General features: G+C 52.7%; 1 protein-coding gene across 8 annotated transcripts in view; it reads left to right on the top strand.

Annotated features, from left to right (window-relative positions):
- The window catches only part of EGFR (epidermal growth factor receptor), a 200,514-nt gene that overhangs the window by 161,853 nt on the left and 16,705 nt on the right, over positions 1 to 21,956 (top strand). For all 8 annotated transcript variants that reach the window (XM_089917909.1, XM_022593171.3, XM_022593170.3 and 5 more), the window contains 6 exons: positions 419 to 517; positions 5,942 to 6,127; positions 15,493 to 15,648; positions 16,483 to 16,558; positions 19,573 to 19,719; positions 20,985 to 21,082. In XM_089917909.1, the coding sequence (XP_089774035.1) occupies positions 419 to 517; positions 5,942 to 6,127; positions 15,493 to 15,648; positions 16,483 to 16,558; positions 19,573 to 19,719; positions 20,985 to 21,082 (762 nt within the window). The remainder of the gene's footprint in view (positions 1 to 418; positions 518 to 5,941; positions 6,128 to 15,492; positions 15,649 to 16,482; positions 16,559 to 19,572; positions 19,720 to 20,984; positions 21,083 to 21,956) is intronic.

Raw genomic sequence — 21,956 nt, 5'->3', positions numbered from 1 at the left:
GGTGGGTGGCACAAGTCCGCCTGAGAGAGGGTTGCCTCTCACCGCACAGCAGCATCTGAATAAAGCCCGGCTCAGAACAGCTTCCTCTTCATTTCTTTCTCCTACATCCCCATTGCATAGTCTGATTTCAGTTAGGCCTAGACCCAGAATCTCAGAAATCTGGACAAAATGACTCACGCTGACTGTGTAACTGGCACGAGCTTAGGGGTTTTGTCTAACTACCCTGATTTCTGGAACGTGATAGCTAAAGAGCTGCTGAGCTGTCGTGACTCCCAGCACCGGTGGCCTTGGGTGCAGAGCTGTGCTCGAGCCCCTCGCCCTTTGGGGTGGGGTCACTAGTGTTGCCCAGCCAGCCTAGGAGCCGCATGTTACGTGTATGATGCTTGCCAGCCAATGTCTTCACCTCTCTTCGTCACAGGGACTCTGGATCCCAGAAGGCGAGAAGGTTAAAATTCCTGTGGCTATCAAGGAATTAAGAGAAGCCACATCTCCAAAAGCCAACAAGGAAATTCTTGATGTGAGTTTCTGCTTTATTCTCTAGCTCTCTGCAGGCCTGGAAGCCAGAAGCCACCTTTCTTTGTGGTTGGCAGGACGTTGCTCTGTTTTAGACTCTGTCATCACCGCATTCTAAATGGTCACTTTTCCTGGCTTTTTTCCTTCTGGCTATAGTTGGTATAATTCTCTCTCGTAGAGAAGACTCACTCTTCCATTCTCTTATCGGCCCCCAAAAGTACGGAAGCCTGCGGTCCCTGGGCATCCACCGGGGGCCGTCCCTGTGCTCGTGGCTTTACCCCTGCCGTCTCAGTGACTGCCGCTGGCGGGCCTGTGCTGCTCTAGGTGTTGTGCCCGCCAAGCTTTCAGTGAAGAAACGGAGGCATGAAGCAGCCTGATGCTCAGGGTCACGTGGCTGGGGTAGGATTCCAGCACGTGGTTACTTCTGACTCTGAAATGCATGTTCGTTTTCTTCCACCAGCTAGCTCATCTTTGAAATGGCTTTGTAGAGGTGCCTAGGATTGACACTGTGATGCTCTATGAACTCTGTAATCTGTTGCTCGCCTTCTGTACTTTCTCTCAAAGTAATTTAAAGGTTATTTCCAGTGTCTGCTGATTGCTGCTTTATGGACTCTGTGAAATACTCCACAAGATTATTGTTACATGTGTTTACTTGCGATTCTCTTGAACTTTTTCCACCTTCCCTGGACCCTCACTAGCCAGTGAGGGGGCTGCACAGTCTTAGAAAGAGGCTGGATGCAGGAGGGGCCAGCCTGGAGCTGGGCAGAGCCCTCTGCAGGTAGAAGCTCAGGAAGCTCCGGTGGACACACCCTTGGGGTCCCGGGCTAACAGCGCTGGCCTCTGCTTGCCGTGGTGGATGTGGGTTTCTCTCGCTCTTGTCCCAAAGCAGAGCCAGTGAAAGAGGAGCTGGAGGGGCTCAGCGGTGAATTAGGGAAATAGTCAATGAAAAAGGAAAACGACTGCCTTTACAGAGTCAAAAATCTAGAGAACTTAGTTCGTGTTACAGCCACGAAGGACAAAGGTCAAATATAACATTTCCCCACTCTTGTATCTAACCCACAGAATATACAGTAAGCAAAGCAAACATAGGCCTTTTTAAAAAAGCGTTCAGGCAGTGAGCTTCCCAGGAGCGCACTCTCTCCAACCCCATTTTCTCCAGGCAGCCTCCTCTCCTTTCATCACAGCAGGAAAGTCCCACCCCAGTATCTTCTACATGAAGGATGATGTATTAACACAGTGCAACAGAAGGTCTCACACACTGATGGTAGCTTACCAGGCAAAGTTTTCTTTCATTTTCACAGTTTACAAATTAACGTACAGTCTGTTAACGTAATGTCGACTCCTATTTCCATAACCACAAGAAGTACAACAAACAAGTGATTTGTGAAGTCTCTTCACTTTCAACCTCTAGCTCCTTCTCCTACACTGTTAAAAAGAAAATCTTTTTGCAGAATTTGCTTCCTTAATTCATTTGTTACTCATTTAAGACATTCTAATAACTTTCGCAAAACGGTGTTGAGATGTGAGCTTTAACAATACAGTAGCTATACTTTGGGAAGGAAGTAGCTTCACTGAGAAGGGCCCTCCAGGACCCCTAAAACTGGAGGAAATCTGCTTTCGTGGGCCAGAGTTGGGGTAGAAGATAGAGAAAGGAAAGACTGACAAGGTAAAAAAAGAAAAAGTGTAAAGTCCCATTTCGCCTCTTGCGCTGTCTCTGTCCTGCTCTCCTTCTCTCCCTACGTCCCCCCACCCACCCCAGTTTCTTCTTCCTGCTCTACCACCTGTCCCGTGGCTGTAACCAGAGGGACGGCAGCCCGAGGCCTTCCGCCTGCTTTTCCCGAAGCTCCCTGTGCCCCACACGCACAGGGAGCCTGTCCTCACAGGGTGGGCGCAGCCGTGGGGAGCCCCTGAGGGAAGGGAAAGCTGAAGCAGCCGCCAGTGATTTGAGGGACAGTTTCAACAGTGAGTTAAAAGGCAAGTTAATTCTGTGACAGGCAGCCCAGGGGGCTGAGCGTGGGCATTTTTTGTTTTTGGCGGTACGCGGGCCTCTCACTGCTGTGGCCTCTCCCGTTGCGGAGCACAGGCTCCGGACGCGCAGGCTCAGCGGCCATGGCTCACGGGCCCAGCCGCTCCGTGGCATGTGGGATCTTCCCAGACTGGGGCACGAACCCACGTCCCCTGCATCGGCAGTCAGACTCTCAACCACTGCGCCACCAGGGAAGCCCTGAACGTGGGCTTTGAAACACTCACACGCACTTGTAAATAGCTCCAGCAACCCGTACTCTTATTCCCCTGCCCAGGCCAGCACTGAGGTCCAGCACGCACACCCTCCAGCCCTGGCGCACGCTGCGGTCAGTGGTGGCTTAGTTAACGGGACACTTTCAGAAATATTCTTAAAGTTAAGCGTCTGCCTCTCCTGAAGGAGTTTAAAGTCTAGTGGAATCCTTTCTCCCCAATCTTTCACGTAAACTAGTTCACAGATGAGGGAGACGGCAAGAAGGAAGGCCCCCCAAATTTCAACGGTTGGACAAAATAATAGACTTTCAAGGTCACCGAGCCTCAGAGGCCCTCCTGCCACGTGACTCTGACCTCAGCCTTGGGAGCCTCCGAGCGTGGGCTCTGCCTGCCAGTCTGCACGCCTGGTGGGGGTGGCCGATCAGAGATGGCTGGGGAATATACGAAGCGTTCTTGCCATAGGTCACAGTGCACCTTTGAGATTCCAAGAAAAACAAAGCTCATGTTAACTCCTGCACACACTGAACAGGACACACCACCAGACAGCATCCCCATTGTGCCCGGGCTTCGGGAGGCAGAAATCTGTGGCTGTACCAGATTTTAATAGGAGCGGGGACCTGGCAGGGCTCCAGGCTCTGTGTGGCCGGACACCCACGCCCATGCTCTGCTCCCTGAGCCCCAGGTCAGCTCCCCACGGCCCGCAGCAGATGGGCCGCTCAGACTGCTCTGATCTGCAGATTTCTCTCCCCTCTAAAATGAATACAACATGTTTCCAAGTCTCCACCAGATCTTAAGAAAATAAGAACAGCCAGGGGATTTCTTTGGTGTTATGGTTGTACAGTTTCCCAGACTGGGGGAGAGACGTGCTTTGTGCTTTTCTGGCGATCGCATGGCCTATTGATGTTTCCATAGACTTTCCAGTTTAAATTTAGGGCAGGCAACAGAACGAGAATGCAAAACATATTTATATACGTGCTCTTTCTGTGTCATAAGGTGTGGAGCTTTCTGGTAGCCCATCTGCCAGAGCACTCAACAAGGCCTCGCGGTGCGTGGGGTAAGCGGGGGAGGGCCGGGAGGGCCTGGGTCGGGGGAGACCCGGGTGTGGGCCCCGCCCTGACATAAGAAATGTGGTCTCTGGTCGTCGTTCACTGGGCCTCAGTTTCCTCTTCAGACAAATAATGGCTTGAGAAGAAACCACTTGCAGGCCTTATCCAGTTTTAACTTTTTATCAGTAGCCCTTCTCAAAGGTGAAGAGCTGTCAGAAGGTCCATAGTATTAAACACCTGCTCTGCTGTTGTGATGCCGCGTTTACAACACGGACGAGGAGAAAGGCCGACTGCCTGTGAGAGCAGGGCGTCTCCACTTGGGGCAGCGTCCAGACAGACGGTGGCTCTGCAGCAGATGTCAGAGCTGTGGGTTTCTTTCCGTAGTGGACGTGGCATGGTCTCTGTCTCGTATGATTTCAGTGTCGTTCGGCCGTGGTGTTTCTGAGGCAGCTCTGTGCCTAGAGATGTGTTGGGCACCACGGGAATGACGTAGCAGGAGCAGGTGTTGGGGAGGTGAGGTGATAAACAAGCCCCAGCTCCGTGCATCTCACACGGCACACCTGCCCCGGGTGAGGCCCAAGGGTTGGCATCTCTGACAAGTTCGCAGGCCGTACTGAGCCTGCTCCCCCAAGGGAGAAACTGCAAGATGCCAGGAGAGTTTAACTTAGATCGGGGCTCAGGGATGCCCTCTGAGGAGGGGTCAGCCAGGGAAAGAGGAGGTGGAAGGGCATTCCAGACAAAGGCCCTCCCGGGTGCAGGCAAGCAGAGTTGGGGAGCAGAGAAGGAGGAGGACCACGGGGTCTGTGGGAGGAGAGGCTTTGCGAGGCCTGGTGGGCTCCCCAGGAACAGTGAGGCCAGGGGAGGGGTTCAGGCCATCACGTTTGTGTTTAGGGATATGTGTGCATGCCCCTCCACCTGTCTGTCACCACTGTCACCTCAGGCTCCTGCGGTGCCTGCCCCAGCATCCCCCTGGCGTGCCTTCACCTGGCCCAGGCCGTGTTCCCTTCTGCACAGAGGGCCCTACCCCGAGCACAGCAGCGGTCAGGTGGGGAGAGGCGCCTCTGAACTTTCTCTTGGAGACCAGGTGGTCCCTTCTGTGTCTGTATAAAATGTCACCCCCCCCTTTGGATTCTAAAGGGAAAGAGATGGAGTTTCTTGGTGGAAATTGAGGATTCCCTAATTCTTAGTCAGACAAAAGCGAGGCCGAGTTATGTGCATGGTTGTAAATGAAATCAGCTTCCTCCACCCAAGGGTAGCAGAAGGGTTCAGATAAAGTCCACGGCTGTGGGTCTGTGCCAGGCTCCCGCCACGGCAGCCTGCGACTTAGCAGGGGCGGGGCTGTGGGGAGCGGGTTCTGCAGAGCAGCATGGATTTCCCTTCCCAAGACTGAGAAGGGGCGACGCAGGCCACCTCTTCAGAAACGAATCCTGGGCCGTAGCGGAGTCTGCGATCGCTGTAGGTGTAACGTCCTCCGTCCGGTTCAGAGCCAGAAACTCTGAAGCACCGAAAGGGCTTCTCTGCCGTGCGTGGCAGCGGTGCCTGTGGTCCCGGCAGTGCGGGGGGGGGGAGGTGGCTCCCCCTCTCTGCCCCCGGTGCTCTGTGGGGAGGTGAGGTCCCCCTCCCTCTCCCAACACCCCCCCCCCCCCCCCGCAGAGCTCTCAGCATCTCCTTCCACGGTGCCCAAGGCCGGGGTTCCGGAGTCAGCAGGCAAGTCTTCACCAGGGTGTGGGCCCCAAGCACGGGTTCCCACCGGCCCTGACACCATTTTAAGCGGCGGCATCTTTGGCTTTGAGGTGGAGGTCTTCGTAAGGACTCAGCAACGCCCAAACTTGGAGACATCAGGTCTCATTTTCACTCAACGCTTTGCCGATGGCGAGCGCTGCCCGGGCCTCTCTGTGATGCAGAATCCGCACGTGCGCTCAGAGGACGCCGTCTCCCATCGAGCCACTCCACAGCCTTGCGTGCAAGAGACCCCACGGGAACGTCCACTGCTCTAGACGTTTCACGGGCACCCTTGTCCTCCACACGTGCACATTTCCAAACTCAAAATCGTGTTTGACTTCTGTACCCGGAAAGGGTCTGTCTGCCTGTTCCTTTAGCCACGGCGGGGAGCCTTTCTGATGCGCCCTCTCCTCCTCTCCCCCCAGGAAGCCTACGTGATGGCCAGTGTGGACAATCCGCACGTGTGCCGCCTCCTGGGCATCTGCCTGACGTCCACGGTGCAGCTCATCACGCAGCTCATGCCCTTCGGCTGCCTGCTGGACTATGTCCGCGAGCACAAGGACAACATCGGCTCCCAGCACCTGCTCAACTGGTGCGTGCAGATCGCAAAGGTAAATCAGAGGAGCGTGCTCGGAGCAGGCGCCCAGCTCTGCAGGGAGGGCCGGCAGGGCCACGAGGCAGCACTGGTGGCTACCGTCGCTTTGCCGCCCCAGCCTCACCTCCTGGGATGATGCGATCCTGAGGGAGAGCCCCGGAGAACAGCGGCAAAGGGGAAATAAAGACAACCGAGAAATTAATCATTACGTTCTCCATCCTAGGACAGCATAGAATTTGCCAAGAGGGTGTGTGTATGTGTGCGCACATGCATGTACGTGGCATGCAGTCTTCTTTAGTTTGGATTAAATTGAATCAGTTGTCCTTTGCATCAGATCAGTGCCTATCCCCCTGCACATTGAAAATCTAATTATTCAGCTACGTTTGCACAGTTTTCTCTGCACTGGGGGCTCTCAGTATGGTTGATGTTAGTGTTCTTATTTCCCTGGCATTCTTTTTGTTGAATCCTGTGGTAATTTGGAGCAGAGGAGGAGGTGTGGCTTTCACCCAGGCAGGACTTGATCACAAGGCCAGCAAACCAGGCCAAGGCTGTCAGGTGACAGTGGCCGGGCGGACAGACAGGTGCTGGCTCTGACGTGCGGTGGCAGGAGGTGAACAGACGTTTCTGCTGCTTCATGGGGCACCGTACGCGTCCCCCTGTCGACAGGCTAGATCCGGAGCGAAGGAGGGGCTGAGGGGGCAGACAGTGGCCAGGTGGGGCTGAGACCAGGAGCACAGCAATGAGCCAGGTGTTAGCTGCTCATAGGGCCTCACAAGGACTGTTCTTCCATTTCAGATCTCCCTCTCTTCAGGCCAGTAGCGCATCAGTTGTCTGCAACCCAACTTGCTAAATTCTGTTTCTCCTGACAGTGGGTATACCGTTCACTCCGCTGAATGAATGGAATCTGTGGGCAGGCTCTGCCCTCAGCCCCGGGGCAGGTGTTGGGAGCCTGCAGGAACCAGGGAGGACAGGGCGGCCCTTGTCCCCCAGGCCCCATCCAGGTCCTGGTTGCTTGCCTCACCCAGGGCGGCAGCACCCTCGGTCCTGCAGATTTACTCCTGAGGATGCTCTGAACTCGCTCGCTCAACCCCCAGCAGGTGTAGAAGGTGACTAAAGACAGACGAAAACGTGCTCTGGGCTCCGCTCAGCCACAAGCCGCCTGAGACACTCGCTACAGGACGGGGTCAGCGGTGCAGGGTGAAGGGTGAAGCTGGCGGTGGGAGGCTGCCTCAACCCTCTTCTTCCAGTGCCCGCCGGGGTCGCTGTCTCAGCCACAGCCCTGGAGGCTCCGGCACGCGGCGGTGTGGGCGCGCCTCTCGGACGCCCGCCCATCACATGGTGCTCTCGGCCGTAACCCCGGTCACAGAGCAGAGGAGTTACGTGGCCGCCGCTAGGCAGTGGTCCTGGTAGATAGAGCCTGTGCGCCTCGCGTGCTGTGGTCTCATGAAAAGCCTGGTTATTTCTCTGTCTGACCATGTTAGTTTCCTAGGGCTGCCACCAAAAAGCACGACAAACTTAGCGGCTTACCACAACAGAAGCTTACTCATAGTTCTGGAGGTCAGAAGTTCCAAATCAAGGTGTCAGAAGGGCCGTGCCCCTCCCAAGGCTCTAGGGGAGAATCCTTCCTCCCTCCCCAGCTCTGGTGGCTCCAGGTCCCTCCCGTCTCTGCCCGGTCTTCACGTGGCCTCCTGCCCTAGGCCTGAGTCCAGATCACCCTCTCTCTTAGCAGACGCCAGTCATTCCTAAATCCAGGAGGACTTCATCTCAAGGCCGATTAGATCTGCAAAACCCTATGTCTAAAGAAGGTTACATTCTGGGGTGCTGGGTAGGCATGAGATCTGGGAGGATGCTGTTCAGCCCAGAACAGAGGCTGGGGTCGGGGAGGAGGTCCTTAGCCCCAAGTAGTTTTCGCTGAATATGGCATTTTTCCTGGAGGTTTACTCGTGTCCTGACTCCTGTCCCCAGAAATTCTTCCTTAGTCTCTTCCCTGATTAGCTAAGGCAGGAGAATCACCAAAGCTATCCCCCTCCACCCCAGGCAGCCTCTATTACCTTGCTTAACTTGCTTTATTTTTTAAAAACGCATCTTGCTACCTGCGAAGACCTGGTTTATTTACTTGTTTAACTTGAAACTGGGAGGTGAGCTCCATCAGAGCCAGGCCTTGGCTGCTGCTGCCCCGGTCAGGCAGGGCATCCAGAGCTCTGCACACCTGCCTGGGTGAAGAGGCCCAGCTCACCAGAGGGTGCCTAGGTATTTAGCATATTCTGATTATCTTGTGTCAGTTGGCAGCTCCACAAAAGTGACTTCTTATGTGATGCGACGCATAGCCTTGGCAAGTTCTGCCCGGTATGGAACCGGGCTTGTGACTCTGGGAGATTCACAACTCAATTCTGGCTTTTCTTAGGCGAGTTGTCTCTCTGTGGCCGCAGAAGGGCCTCTGCCGTCTGTCCTCCCGGCAGCGAGAACGGTGCTGGGTAGCCTCTGTGAGGTGCCCACTTGGGCCCCAGTACGCACCCCATGCTCACCTCTCTGGTTTTTTCGCCATATTTTGACTAATTTAAGTTAGATTTGTGACGAAAATCTAAGCTGAAACATTGTCTCATTCTAGTTCTATATCGACTTTCTCTCCCTAGAGCAGCGTCTCCTATTTCTGGTCCTCTCTCGTTCATGAGCTTTTCCCCTTCTCTCCTTGGCAACCCTACATTCAGATCTGCCTGTTCACAAGTGTCTGCATAGATGGAAGTTTATTTGACCCCCAAAATCAGTCTTCTGCCAGCACGAGGAAGAAACAAACACCTGACCATGGCAGTGCCCACCACAGGGCGAGTTCAGCTGTGCCCGGGCCCTGGTCAGCCATGAGTTTCCAAAGTTCCTGAGTTGACTTTCCAGGGCCTGCAAGTTTTCCAAGACAGTGCTCTATATAATATTACTCAGAATTTCACCTTGTTATTTCAATCCACTGCTCTGCCTGTTGAACTCTGTTTAGGTTCACTTTCATCCAGAGTCGGTTCACGTTGCAGCTGTTAGATTTGTCTGCAATGGAGCTGCTTCCTATTTCACAAGAGAAACCTAAGCCACTGTACTTGAATAGCTGTGGCGATGCAGTGTCTGTCCTTGCAGGGAAAGGAAAGTAATGGTTTCTTCAGCTGTAAAGAGAGAAATTTGCTCTTGGGTTAGTGACTGTTTACCTAAGGATTGAACAGTTTTCTCTGTAAAAGTTAGAAGTGAAACTACCCAGAAACACTTAGTGGCTGACCAGAAACTAATCTTGGTGGCGTTTTCGAGGTGGGATTTATTGACTTACAAACGTCCTCCCTGATTCACAAAGGCACAGGCTCTCTTGGGAAGTTTTCCAGTATTGATGGAGACCTGGGTACCATTACGCAGGTTTATTGTCCTGGCTAAACTGCTAAGAGGACAAATAAAATTATATCACGGGCAAGAGAAAAAAAAACAGAGGTGGCCTAGTGGGGAATCTTGCTGGGGTTGGGAAAGCAGAGGTGCCCTTCCACACAGGGTGAGAGTGGATTCTAGACTCAAGTCTCAGGAGGCCGTGGAGACGTCACCTGCTCCCTCATCACCGCTTCCTAAGCTCCTGGCTCGGGAAGGTACGGGGGGCTCTCACTCACGGGGAGTGACTTAGGTGCTGCGGAAAGCGTATGCATTCTTCCTGGCTACATAAGCCAGCTAGTGAATCCCAAAATCATTAGATGGGATAATAATGTAGTAAAATGTTAGCATGCAAAAGATGCTGTCTGTCATCAATTCAGTTTAGAGAACACCGCTGCCGCGCCAGGCTCATTCCTCTTAGAGCACCGCAGAGCACATGACTGCCAACTCCTGCATAAATCAGCTCTCTAGGCTGTGATTAATTTCACATTTTCACAAACCTTTGGGACCACAGAGCTTTCTTTCACCTAACCTGGATTAAGATCTCACAGAAGTGAGTTTTTAGAGAGATGATATACGTTTCAGATACTTGACCAGGCCCTGGTGAGGTTTGAAGGTAGCTGGGGGCTGGGGTCGAGGGGTGGGTGGATGCTGTCAGAAGGAAACCGACCACAACTTCAGAAGCACCGAACTACGCCTAGTTCGTTCTATGAGATGAGACTTAATAAGGATGAACTTCAGAAAATATTCCATTCGAAGGATCCAGTTTTCAAGCAGACGGGATACTTAAGTTTGGTCTAAATTCATCTGAAAAAGCCCCAGAGTTTTCACTGCTCACACATTTCTAGGCGCTTTCGGGGCACGAGAGCAGCGAAGAGAAGACCCATCCAGGTGAGGAGAGGAAGGTGGTCCAGCCGATGACGTAGCAGAGCGTGCTGGCCACTCATGTCTGGGTCTAGGTGCCGTGTCATGACACCCACATCGACAAATTATAGCCTGGTCGTGAGAGATGAGCAGGGGTGGGAGAGAATGAAAATCATGCTGGAAGAGGGGCCGTTGTCTGTCAGCCTCGCACAGCCTTTGGGGGCAGGGGGGAGACGCTGACCGTCCTGTGCACGGCCTCCTGTCTGGGCCCAGGTGGCTCTGGCCTTCACGCCCATGTCTGCTCCCCCATCGCCTGGCTTTCCTGTGCTCCAGATCAGGACTCCTGAAGGTGAAAGGTGAGGTTCCAGGCAGCCCCCACCCTGCTGACTAACTGTGCAGCCTGAGGGTGGTGATTCAGCCTCCGGCCTCCAGCCTCCATCCACGCGGCTAGAGAGGAAGACGCTTCCTAAGAGCTGATTCAGCTGCAGAGCAGGTACCTGCGTAAAACCCTGGGCAGCAAGACCGCAGACAGGGGCAGAGCCACACAGCAGATCCGGTTACCACATATTCTACTTATTTGAATTATTTTTTAATTTCTTCTCACGTCGTTCCACAAGATTGCAGTTGAACTCAACCTAAATGATCGCTTTACAGTATGTCACTATAAAGCCAAAAGCTGTTGTACTCTTAAAGCACATTCATCGACTTCTGGTCATTTCACTTGGTGATTTCTTGAGCATTTATCTGTCAGTGTCAGGCATCATGTGAAATACGTATATAAAGAAGACAAAATTTCCTATCTCCCCAAACTTGCAAACAGGTGAGGAAAACAGATCCATACAGAGGTAACAGTGCAGCAATAGATGAGTGGGTCAGAGCAGGAGAGCCGAGGGACCAGACTCCCAGAGGCTGCTCTACGCGTCACATGGGCACGGCCCAGTGGGCTCAGTCGGCCAGCCAGGTGCGGGGACGGCAGTGGTGAGGCGGCCGCCCTGCACCCTCGGGAGCCTGGACGTGGCTCTGGTGCTGTGGACACGAGTGAGAGCCCGTCCCTGTCCTGGGGACCATCTGAGGCGGCAGTGAGAGGTGGCCAAGAGACACTGAGGGCTGCCGGGAGCTGAGGGGCAGGCCGGAGGGGAGGGAAGACCCCGCAGGAACCTGCAAGCGCCGCTTCATCACGAAAGCAAAGGGCGCCACGCGGGAAGTTATTCATGATCAGACTTTGTCGGGAAGTGTAGCAGGACGTGGCAGCAGCCTAATTGCAGGTCATGGCACAAGGGGTGGAGAAGAGAGGATGGATTTGGCATTTAGGAGGAAATGATGGCAATCACAGCACCGAGGGAGGACTCTCTGGGCCCCGTCCTAAGTGCTCCATGTGGATTAACTCATTTAATCCTCTGAGTAGCCCGTTTTACATATGGGGGAGAGCGAGGCAAGGGGTGTTGAAGTAACTTGCCCAGGTCTCAAGCTAGGAAGTAGCAAAATCGAGATTCCACCCCAGGGCTCCTTGCTCCCAAGTCTGTGCTTTTCCCCAGCACTTGATGTCACGGGTCAGAGTGGAGCCCACAGGCTGGTGAGCCTAGCAGGCCTCCTGTCCCTACACAGCAGGAGGTTGGGGCCTGGAATAGGAAATTCGGACACTTCCCTGCCTCTTCTGAGGGCAGGGGTTCGGTGGTGTGGACGCCGTGCTTTGCTTTACTCTGCCAGAACCTTCTGCCTACCCCTCCGCTTCCTATCCTGCCACCTCCGCAGTCACCAAGTCAGTGTCCGCCCCCACTACCCACCACTTCCCCACATGGTGGTGAAAACATACACTAGAAATGCAGCGCATTCCTGCCTCTCGCTCTGGGCGCCTCCTAAGAGTTGCAGGATGCTGCAGGGCCTGGGAATACGGTCCGGTCCGTATGTGTCACACCCAGCCCAGGCCTCTCTCCTTCCCCGGGTGTTGTGCGAGGAAAGTCTTTAAAACCCTCGTGAAGCATCCTTTGTCTGCTGTGCCTTCAGGTCCCAGGGTGGCTCTTCAGATCCCCTTTTAACCTCAGGATTGCAGCATCCATCCTAGCTGTCCTGTGTTAACTAGCAAAATAAATACGTTCCATTAGGTTAAAGTGAGGACCTCAGAGAGGATGCGTTTCCAAGAGGCCCAATGAGGCTGACATTGATGGTATTGCTTCCTGTGGTTCTCTGTTTGGATTCTGAGAGTTTACGAGCGATGTCAGGGCTCTTATCTTTGGTGCTGGTTAAACTATAACTCCGCTGGGCCTAGAGTTATAACTGAGATGGCCTTTCAAACCGCCATATTATGTGGGACAGAGACCAAGGAATAGAGTTTTATCTAAGTTCAAATGAGTCTAATCTTGTCCCAAAATTATGTCTGATTTAAACCCCTCTAGCTGTGTGCTCCAGACACGTACTGCTCTTTCCTGCCCTTTCCCAAGCCTTCTCTGAAGGCTGGTGTTATGAGAAAACGTTGCAGTGTATTGCAGTTGCTCTGCTCCTTTAAAAATCTGAGGCGGGTTGGGGGGGGCGGTGGGGAGGGAGGGGCGGGGGTGGAGCTAGTTCCTTTGTTAAGATTCCCATCCACCAGCCCTTGGGCACGCTCAGCTTTGGCGGCACAGGGCCAAGATGCTGGGGTGTGGCATCCGTCGGAAGCAATCTCTGGGTCTGCAGACAAGTCTCACTTGGAGGCCCCAGCAGGAAATTAAGGGCACGGTCCCAGTGGTGGCCTCAGAGCTCTGGGGCCCTGGGGCAGCTGTCGAGGCTGTTGTGTGGGTACCAGACCTCCCATCACCAGGAGAGGCATCTTCGCAGGTGTGTTTGAAGTGCCTGGCTCGGAACTGTCGGCCGCTATTATCATTCATTCATCCCTTCCTTCCGTCATCTTAAGCGAGCTTTTGTAAAAAATGTATCCAGTGCACCAGATCCTCTGTTAGGCACGTAAAGAGGCAGAAAGAAAGTTCACGATGATAGTTAAATGTAGCTGGAAATGCCCTCTGAAGTCGTCCTGTGGGCTTAGTGAACCACAGGGGAGACGGATGCTGCTGAAAGGAGCCCCGTGAAGCGGGGGAGGTGCCAGGGAGTAGGAAGTCCTCCTCTGCTAGGAAGCCCGGCTTCTGTCTCCCTCTCCACGCTCCATCCCGAAGGAATGATTCCTAACCTGGAAGTGCTATTCCAGGGAAGCACCTGCCCACCTCCTCTTGAATAGACGTGAGCCCATTAACCTTATTTCCCGACACCTGAGACATCTTAGAAAGGAACCATTTAAATCAAACAGCATCTTAAACATTCAGGAGCTTTCTAGATAATACAGTGCACACATGGGAATCTTTTTTTCCCCCCCAAGAAAAGAAAAACATTAAAAGCTTCAAAAATAGCCCTCAAATACTAATTCCTGGGTAGTGTCTTTATAAGATCCTGCTTTCCTGTGATGGCTAGTTTAACTCTAGAAAGAAAATTTGTAAACTTCAGTTTGATGTGACAAGTTAATTAGTAATTTTTACCTAATATCTATGCAAAAGGAAGCAATGAATTTGCCAGAAAATTTGGGATCTCTCCTTATCTACAGAGGTATTCCCTACATTTGCACTAAAATGAAGAGAGCTACATGCAAAAGGCTCGAGAGTAATGCAGAGTTGGTTTTGCCCGTTCATTTCCATTTTGTGCCCTTCGGTAAGCATTTCTGTGGTGCCTGCCCTTCACTGGAGGAGAGTTCATGAGTGTCGGCTGTAAAGGAGGCTGGAAATGTGGTCCACCTCCCTGGCTGGGGAGAGGAGAGGCGCCTTTGTGAGCAAGTAGGAGAGGACGTGGTTCCAGCCACACAGGCCGTGTGCAGAGCTTGACCCTCCGGCTTGGCTTCTCCTGCCTGCCCGTCTGGCCCTGCACAGGGGCGAGGGCTGCCAAGCTCATGTCAACGGGTTAGAGCTTGCGAGGGTCCAAGGGAAGCTTGGCTCAGCTGGGCAGGCTTCAAGCCATGAACAGGGGCAGGAAGTGAGCCCGCCTGTCAGGGGAGAAAGGGCAGGTGACAGAGACACCAAGGAGGCCGTGGACAAGGGCTAGAGGTGAAGGGTCACACAGTTAGCCCTTCGTAGCCGCGGTCCTGCATCTGCAGAGTCAGCCAACTGTGGATCAAAAATATGTGGGAAGAAAATTCCAGAAAGCTCCAAAAAACAAAAGTTGAATTGGCGGGGTGCAAACAACTGTTTACATAGCATTTACATGTTTACAAGTATGTACATTGTATGAGGTGTTGTAAGTAATCTAGTGGTGATTTAAAGTATGCAAGAGGATGTGTGTAGGTAACAAACACTTGCTCCATTTTTTTGTAAGGGACTTGAATATCTACGGATTTTGGTTAGGGGGGTGGCAGGGAGAGGGGGTCCCAGAACCAGCCTCATGGGTACCAGGGGCTGACTGTACAGCCGAGAATTCACTGTGTGTCGGGCACTGTGCTGGGTACTTCTCAAGTATTCTGTCTTTCTTTCTCTTCCAGCCTTGATTCTGATTCCAGCAGTTATGGAGGCAGCCAGGGAGGGGGTAGGGAGTGGCACCTTGTATCCATAAAAGCAAATTCAATATCCATGTGATTTCAATTTCAAAAAGAGAAAATAAAACAGGACCAAAACCTTCACTGGTCGTGAATCACGTACGATGGTCCAGGAAAGCGTGATGAGAGCCCTGGGTCCTGGGGAGGTGGCGCCCCAGACGCGCTGGCGCGGGGAAGGCGAGGCCGGGCAGGTGGGGTCGGCCGTCCCAAGCAGCGAGCAGCGTGTAACCAGGTCACGGCCCGACGGCGGGGCTCCTGCTGTGTCACTGGCCTCTTCTATTTGTTCAGCTGAGTTTGAAACTTGGGTAACTGGATGGAGAGAAGGTAGTAAGTCAGCAGCTAGCTATGTCTTCATCTCTTCCCCTTTTCGTCCGTGGAGCAGGTAGACTCTGGTCTCTGATGTGACCAGGTGCAAGTCACTGTGTCCGTGGAGGGCAGTCTGTCCGCAGACAGGCTCCGGCTCGGAGGCTGTCGCGTACGTGACGCTGCACCCTGCGCTGGGGCGCCCGCCCTCTGATCCCCGCCGCGCCCTCCAGGGGAGCCCGCTGAGCACCCGCCCCTCACCGCGCCGCCCCGTGTTGCAGGGCATGAACTACCTGGAAGACCGGCGCCTGGTGCACCGAGACCTGGCGGCCAGGAATGTGCTGGTGAAGACACCGCAGCACATCAAGATCACAGATTTCGGCCTGGCCAAACTGCTCGGCGCCGAGGAGAAAGAATACCACGCGGAGGGGGGCAAGGTAAGGAGCGGGCCTGTAAAGGGCGAGCACTGCCCTGCCAGCAGGCTGACCCGTGTGGGGGCCATCCTCGGGGCCTGCTGGGTGAGCTCACAGCTGCCACCAGCACCTGGGTCCAGCCAGGCTCTTCTGGCCGTGCAGCCAGAGCTGCCCGCGGAGCAGGACTTGCTGGGAAGGTGCGTAAAGAGGTTTCTGATACACTCAGAGGCCAGAGGCGGTACACGTGAGCTCAGCTCCATCGCTAGGTGACCGTTAGCCAAGGGTAGGTGTCAACCTCCCACTCCTGGGTAAAGCCCGTTCAGAAGAACAGCTGGGAGAGCGGCACAGAAAGGGCCCCGTGTTGTTCCAGCAGCTCCCGAGGGGCGCTGGCCACGGCCGCATTGGCTTCTTCCTCTCGGACGGGCCCGGGGCTTCTCCAGGGGGGCTGTCCCAGCAGCGAGGGGTGCGGGTGTCCTGATAGGCCCTCCAGAACGCCCTGGCTCAGCTGCTCCCGTCTTCGCTCTCACTGTGGCCCGCACGGCTCCAAGCAGCTAGCCCTGCAAACAGCCACAGACACAGGGCACAGCCAGGGCCCCCGGGTGCCAGCACGTGCACCCAGCTCAGCAGAACAGCCCACGGACCAAAGGGCCTCAGCGCTGGACCTAACAGAGGCCCTGTTCTCTACCAGACTAAAGCCTCTCCCTACCGGCTGGGAAGGTGCACTGGGCCTGGGTTGGGCTGGGGGTGGCCCGGCTTCATCACCTTTGTTGCTTGTAATGTATTCCGGTGTGATTTACTTTTATTCAACAGAGGGGAGCTAACTGTTGTCTTCTTACTTTTCTCTCTCATCATCCCAAGGTGCCTATCAAGTGGATGGCTTTGGAATCAATTTTACACCGAATTTATACCCACCAGAGTGACGTCTGGAGCTACGGTGAGTCGAAATCCCGAGGCTGATGAATCAGGGCTGAGGCCGCACCGGCTTGTGTTGTTCATGCGCGTTGTGCGCTCTGCCGTCCAGGACCGTGACTTAACAATCACGTAATCACCACTGTCTGTCTGCTGTACTAGAAAACGTGAAAAAGGAAACTGAGTCTAACTCCCGTACCAAGTGTCAGTGGAGAGAACAGTGAGCTTGTCAGGAGAGCGGGTAACGGGAGGGAAGGAACTTGAACCTAGGAGACGCCTGTACCCCCAAATCCAACTAAAGGCGACGTCTTGCCCTGAATCTGAAGTGAACCAGAGGGAGATGACAAATCAGGTTTCATGGGGAAGAGTTTCCCGGTAGAGAACTGTGGTTTTATGATGGACTACCTCGCGGTGGTTTTGGTTTCATATAGTGAGCGGTCATCTTTGTGTATCAGAGAGAATGGCTTCAGGAAATGCACTGTGAGGGTGTGTTTGTGGGGAAATGTGAGGAAAGGGAAATAGTTACTGTTTCCAGCTCTCGTGAAGGCCGTCTCGTCGGGGTCTGATTCTTCTTCCTTCAAAGCCCACGCAGCCCTGTGCTCCGTCCTCTGACGGGCTTCCCTGTCTTCAGACACACCTTTCGCGCTCTCGCCTCGTCCTCTGTACAGAGCATTTCCTGAGTCCGCAGGGGCCTTGCCTTTCAGGAAGGCATTTCCACTGGCTGCCGTGCTGGGGTGCTTCCACCTGTGTTACTGCAGGCAGTCCTCCCTGTCACCCAGAATCAGCCCAAAGGTTGCAAAACACCTGACGTGCATTGAACTATGTATGCAACAGCAGCCTATCCCAGCTGTGAACGCAACAGAGGTGAAGGGGTCACCCACCTCCATAGAAACGTGTATTTGGGGAGAGCAATAGTGAAAGGAATCTCCAAGAGGAATTTAGCCATTATTACAAAAACAAAATCATTCAGGAGATTGTCCATTTAGCATTTCTTTCACAGCATTATTAACTTCCTGATATTCCGAATGCATTTTTAAAAATTGCATGGGTCTTTGTCTTTTCTGCTATAATGTAAGCTTTACAAAGACGGAGATCTTTGTGAATGAATAAGTGAATTTTCATTTATACCTGTGAGCTGAGCTGCTCACAATGAACTAGATAAGGAAATAAAGCTATTCTGATGCCTTATTTTCAGTCATGTTCAAGAAATGTCTACTCCCCCAGGGGGATGGGAAGAAATGCCGCTTTCCCATTTGTGGTCCTGCCCAGAGCTATTGTCATTGTCACAGCCCAAGCCACCCCCCCCCACCTCCAGTGACACCAAGGAGGGGCTCCTCCTGGGTCTTCTCTGGGCTTGTTTTACACCCACTCATCTATTCTCCAAACAGCAGGAAAATGTATTTTTAAACTACATTAGACGTTCGCTTCTCTGCTTAACATCCTTCTTTGGTGTTCCACATATGTTCCAGATAAAACCTGAGCCCCTAACCGTGATCAGTTGGGATCAGAAGTGGTCTGCCTTTCCCAGCCTACCGGCTGCGCTCTCCCCTGGCCCTGTGTGTCCACTCGCAGCCCGCACTTGGGCCACGTTTGTCCAGTAAATGAAAACTCTCCGACTCAGTGACTTAATCCCCGTGAATGATTACAACCGACATCAGAAAGTCAGCATCACCACGGGGGCGCTGTGTCTTTCGTCTCAGTGGAAATCATGTTGTCAGTGATTCTAATCTGTTGTCCTGGCAGTACGCCAGACCTGTTACAACGTGAACCTGAGTTTTTAGGCTAAAAACATATCCTGTTACCACTGTCTAGGCTCCAGTCGAGGCAAAGTAGTTTAGTCAGTTAGGGACCTATGTGTTCCGCTTAGGAGTTGAAAAGAGAGAGAATTCATAGCACCTTCCAGCCCCACTCATACCCCACAACCGGGTACACACACCGCCCTCTTTCACCATTTGTTCCGAAACCTGAAAAGCTGCCTTCCCACAGGAATTCATTGTGTGTGTTTAAACGCAATGTCTAAACCTAGTTAGAGAAGGACCGATCGACTTTAAAGATCTGGACATGAGATTTTCTTTCTTTCATCAAGTCCATATTGATTCCGTGGTGGGCAGGACAGAAGAATCTATTTTCTTGTCCCTGGACCACTGCTTTTCTTCATTCTTCAGCCTTGCATTTTGTGTGTTAATTCAGGTCATTCGGTTTTGGAATGACCTCTGAAAAATCTATGCAGATCCGTGGTGATACACATTTAGAAGCCAATCTCAAGAAAAGGGGTGGTTAGACTAGTTGGAGACCAGGAAGGCCCCGGGTCCCTGTGTCTGGTCCCTCCCTGTGTGGTCTGGGAACCCGGGCTCAGGCCCACTGCACTCATCGCTAGTGGCACCTCGCTGCCCAGGTGGGGACATACTCCCCGCGGCATTTGTGTGCTTCTGGAGCAGAGAATTCCATCAAGGGAGGCGCGGAGGTGGAAGGACCATCAGAGCTTCGGAACAGTCTTAAAAACACCAATTCTAAAATTACTCCTGCTTTGACTTTTTTAATCATGACGATTGATTGATGTTGAAATTAAAAGTATGGGGTTTTTATATTTATCGAAGGGAACACGGGGGGTTTTTCTTCCAATTTTTTTATTCTTTAAAAACACAGTTGATAACCTTGCTGGTAAGTCACCTGGGGCCGATGATATCTGGGTGTGGAACTCCAGCTCCACAGACCATAATCCGTATGTTTCAGAGTGGTGGTATTCCCTTTGCTGTTACTACTAAAGTTTACTATTTATTGGCCGCTTACTATTTGCCTGGGATCGTCTGAACATTGCAGCTGTGTTATCTTGTTTGGTCCTCACAACTGTCCTATGAGGCAGACGCTGTCATCACCCCCCTTTACAGGGAGCTGAACTGAGACTTCGAGCATCAAGCAAATTGCCCAAGGCCACAGACGTGGGTTTTTAAACCTTAGAAACAGTATGTCAACAATGATGACTAAAGACAAGGTGCAGTGATTATTATTGACTCACACAGCAACGCTTCTCCCTCTTAGGAGTCACCGTTTGGGAGTTGATGACCTTTGGGTCCAAGCCTTACGACGGGATCCCCGCGAGTGAGATCTCAACCGTCCTGGAGAAGGGAGAACGCCTGCCTCAGCCGCCCATCTGCACCATCGACGTCTACATGATCATGGTCAAGTGTGAGTGGCCGGCTGCACCTGGCCCTGGGCTGCCCTGAGCCAAGCGCCCCAGGCCTTCGACGCCCTGAAGACATGCTGTCACAGTCCATAGGCAGGCACATCTGTAAACACCCCCTCAGACACTTCTGGAAGCACTTACCTGACGCACTGAGCGCTGTGAGCTGACGTTTGCCCATGTTCACAAGCAAACAAGTAAAATCCAAGTCCTCCATAAGCCATCGCACCAAAATATTCTTCTCTCTGAGTTGCTCAGTGAAAAAGCTGCCCCACTTTTTGAAGCCTGTTACCAGAGAGACTGTTTTTAAATGCCTAACAATGAGTAGCCACAAGAGGTTAATAGAATCGGCATTTCTGCTTTGACGTAAACCTTTTCAGATAGTGGATTTATGTGAGGCCTTCTGCAGTGGTAGCAAGTAAACATTTTAATCCAAGTAAGAATGTGTAGCTTGATTGTGACACTACCGCACCGTCAGAATCACAAATTCAGTAGGCTCTGCGGGTAACATTACATGTATGATGAGCACTTATACAGAAGGTAGCACAGGGAATGTGATCGAGTTAATGTAAATATTAAGCCTTTCTGAACTTTAGACCACAGAGTTAATCACTTTTAACGTCCTTGCTTTAGGTTGCGGAAGCTGGGATCCAGAGAGGTTACATGATTTGTGTAAGGTCACATAGCAGTCTGGCCCAGAATAGCTTGACATCCTGCTGATAGAAAATAAATAACCCCCAGGAATCGGGAGGATTTCCAGTCGATAGCTGTTCCTCCAGCATGTTTAATCTAGACTTGGATCATCGTGTACTCAAATGCACTGGCACGGTTGACAGAAGTATCCCCACCATGGAAGGCACTGAAGCATCCCTGTCACGTGCACATGTGATTGCTTCAGTGTGTAATACAGTGAAAGCACCAGGGTGTGGAATTCCCAAACGCCGAGGTTCTTAAGAAAGTCCCCAATTTTCCCTAAACCGAATCTGGTTTCCAGCTTACTAGACTGCTGAGTGAATATGGATGAGGGTGAATGTCAAAGGAGGACTTTACTGAGAGACTTGGACTCAGGGCACCCTACAGTCCGAGCAGTTCACAGAAACAGTAATCAGTGCCGGTTTGCCAAGACTGAAAAGCCCGTCTCAAAGATTAGGTTTCGTCCTCGTTTATTTGTCTAAAAGAATCTCACCGTAAGTGCTTTCTTTCAGCGATGCCATCTTTATCACTTCTTTCAGCGTTCTAATTGCACTGACTTTCCTCCTTCCTTCCCCAGGCTGGATGATTGATGCAGACAGTCGCCCAAAGTTCCGTGAGTTGATCATTGAATTCTCCAAAATGGCCCGAGACCCCCAGCGCTACCTTGTCATCCAGGTACCAGATCCCAGTCTGCACACCCACTGGGAAAATCCATCTAATATGCATCAAATGTCACTGTGCTCCGTCCGGTGCCGACACAGCCCCCCCGTCTCGCAGGTCACACCATTAATCCTCAGTGCATTAGAACAAGCGCAGCCCAAGCTGTGGACTAAGTGGAGTGTGCCGTGGGGCCCCCAGCTCCATCTGCCGCCCCTGTGGGCCCCTCACACTCGGCTCATATCATGGTCCCCTTAGCCAAAGCCTTATGTTGCTCTCCTGGAGGACCAGGGCTTTGGTGTCGGGCAAACCTGGCTTCAGATCCCTGACTCTGTACTTACAACGTTAGGTTAACAAAACTAAGCTCGCAGAGCTGCTTTAAAGATTCAGTGAAATAATACATGCAAAACACTTTGCCAAACGCCTAAAGGTTCTGCTCAGCAATCACAGGGTGTGTGTGTTGGAGGGGAGGGACCCCACACCACCAAGCAAGCAATTCTCCAGCACCAGCTGGTGTCCTTCAGTTCAGCTCGATCTGACACTGTCCACCTGGAGACAGCGTCAGATCCCACAGTCCTCCAGGGCCGCTTCCCCTGCCTCCAGTTCAGATGCCCGTCCCAAGTCCAGGTTGTCACCTGGGCATCTGACCATCTGGCAGAAGGTTCCCACAATCCCCTCCTCGGGTTCCGTTAATTTGCTGGAGTGGCTTTCAGAACTCCGAAAATCTTTTTACTTACTGGATCACTGGTTTACTATATAGAAGGGTATAACTCAGGAACAGCCAGACAGAAGAGATGCACGGGGCAAGGCATGGGAGAAGGGCACAGTTTCCGTGCTGTCTGGGTGCACCACTCCCCCCAGATCTCCAGCGGTTCACCACCCCGAAGCTCTG

Source organism: Delphinapterus leucas, chromosome 9 (assembly GCF_059928025.1).
Source record: "Delphinapterus leucas isolate spDelLeu-1000000601 "Yukka" chromosome 9, BTC_Dleu_Yukka2, whole genome shotgun sequence".
Classification (NCBI taxonomy): Eukaryota; Metazoa; Chordata; class Mammalia; order Artiodactyla; family Monodontidae; genus Delphinapterus; species Delphinapterus leucas.
The sequence above is the reverse complement of the archived record's forward strand: the minus strand, read 5'-3'. Positions and strand labels throughout refer to the sequence as shown.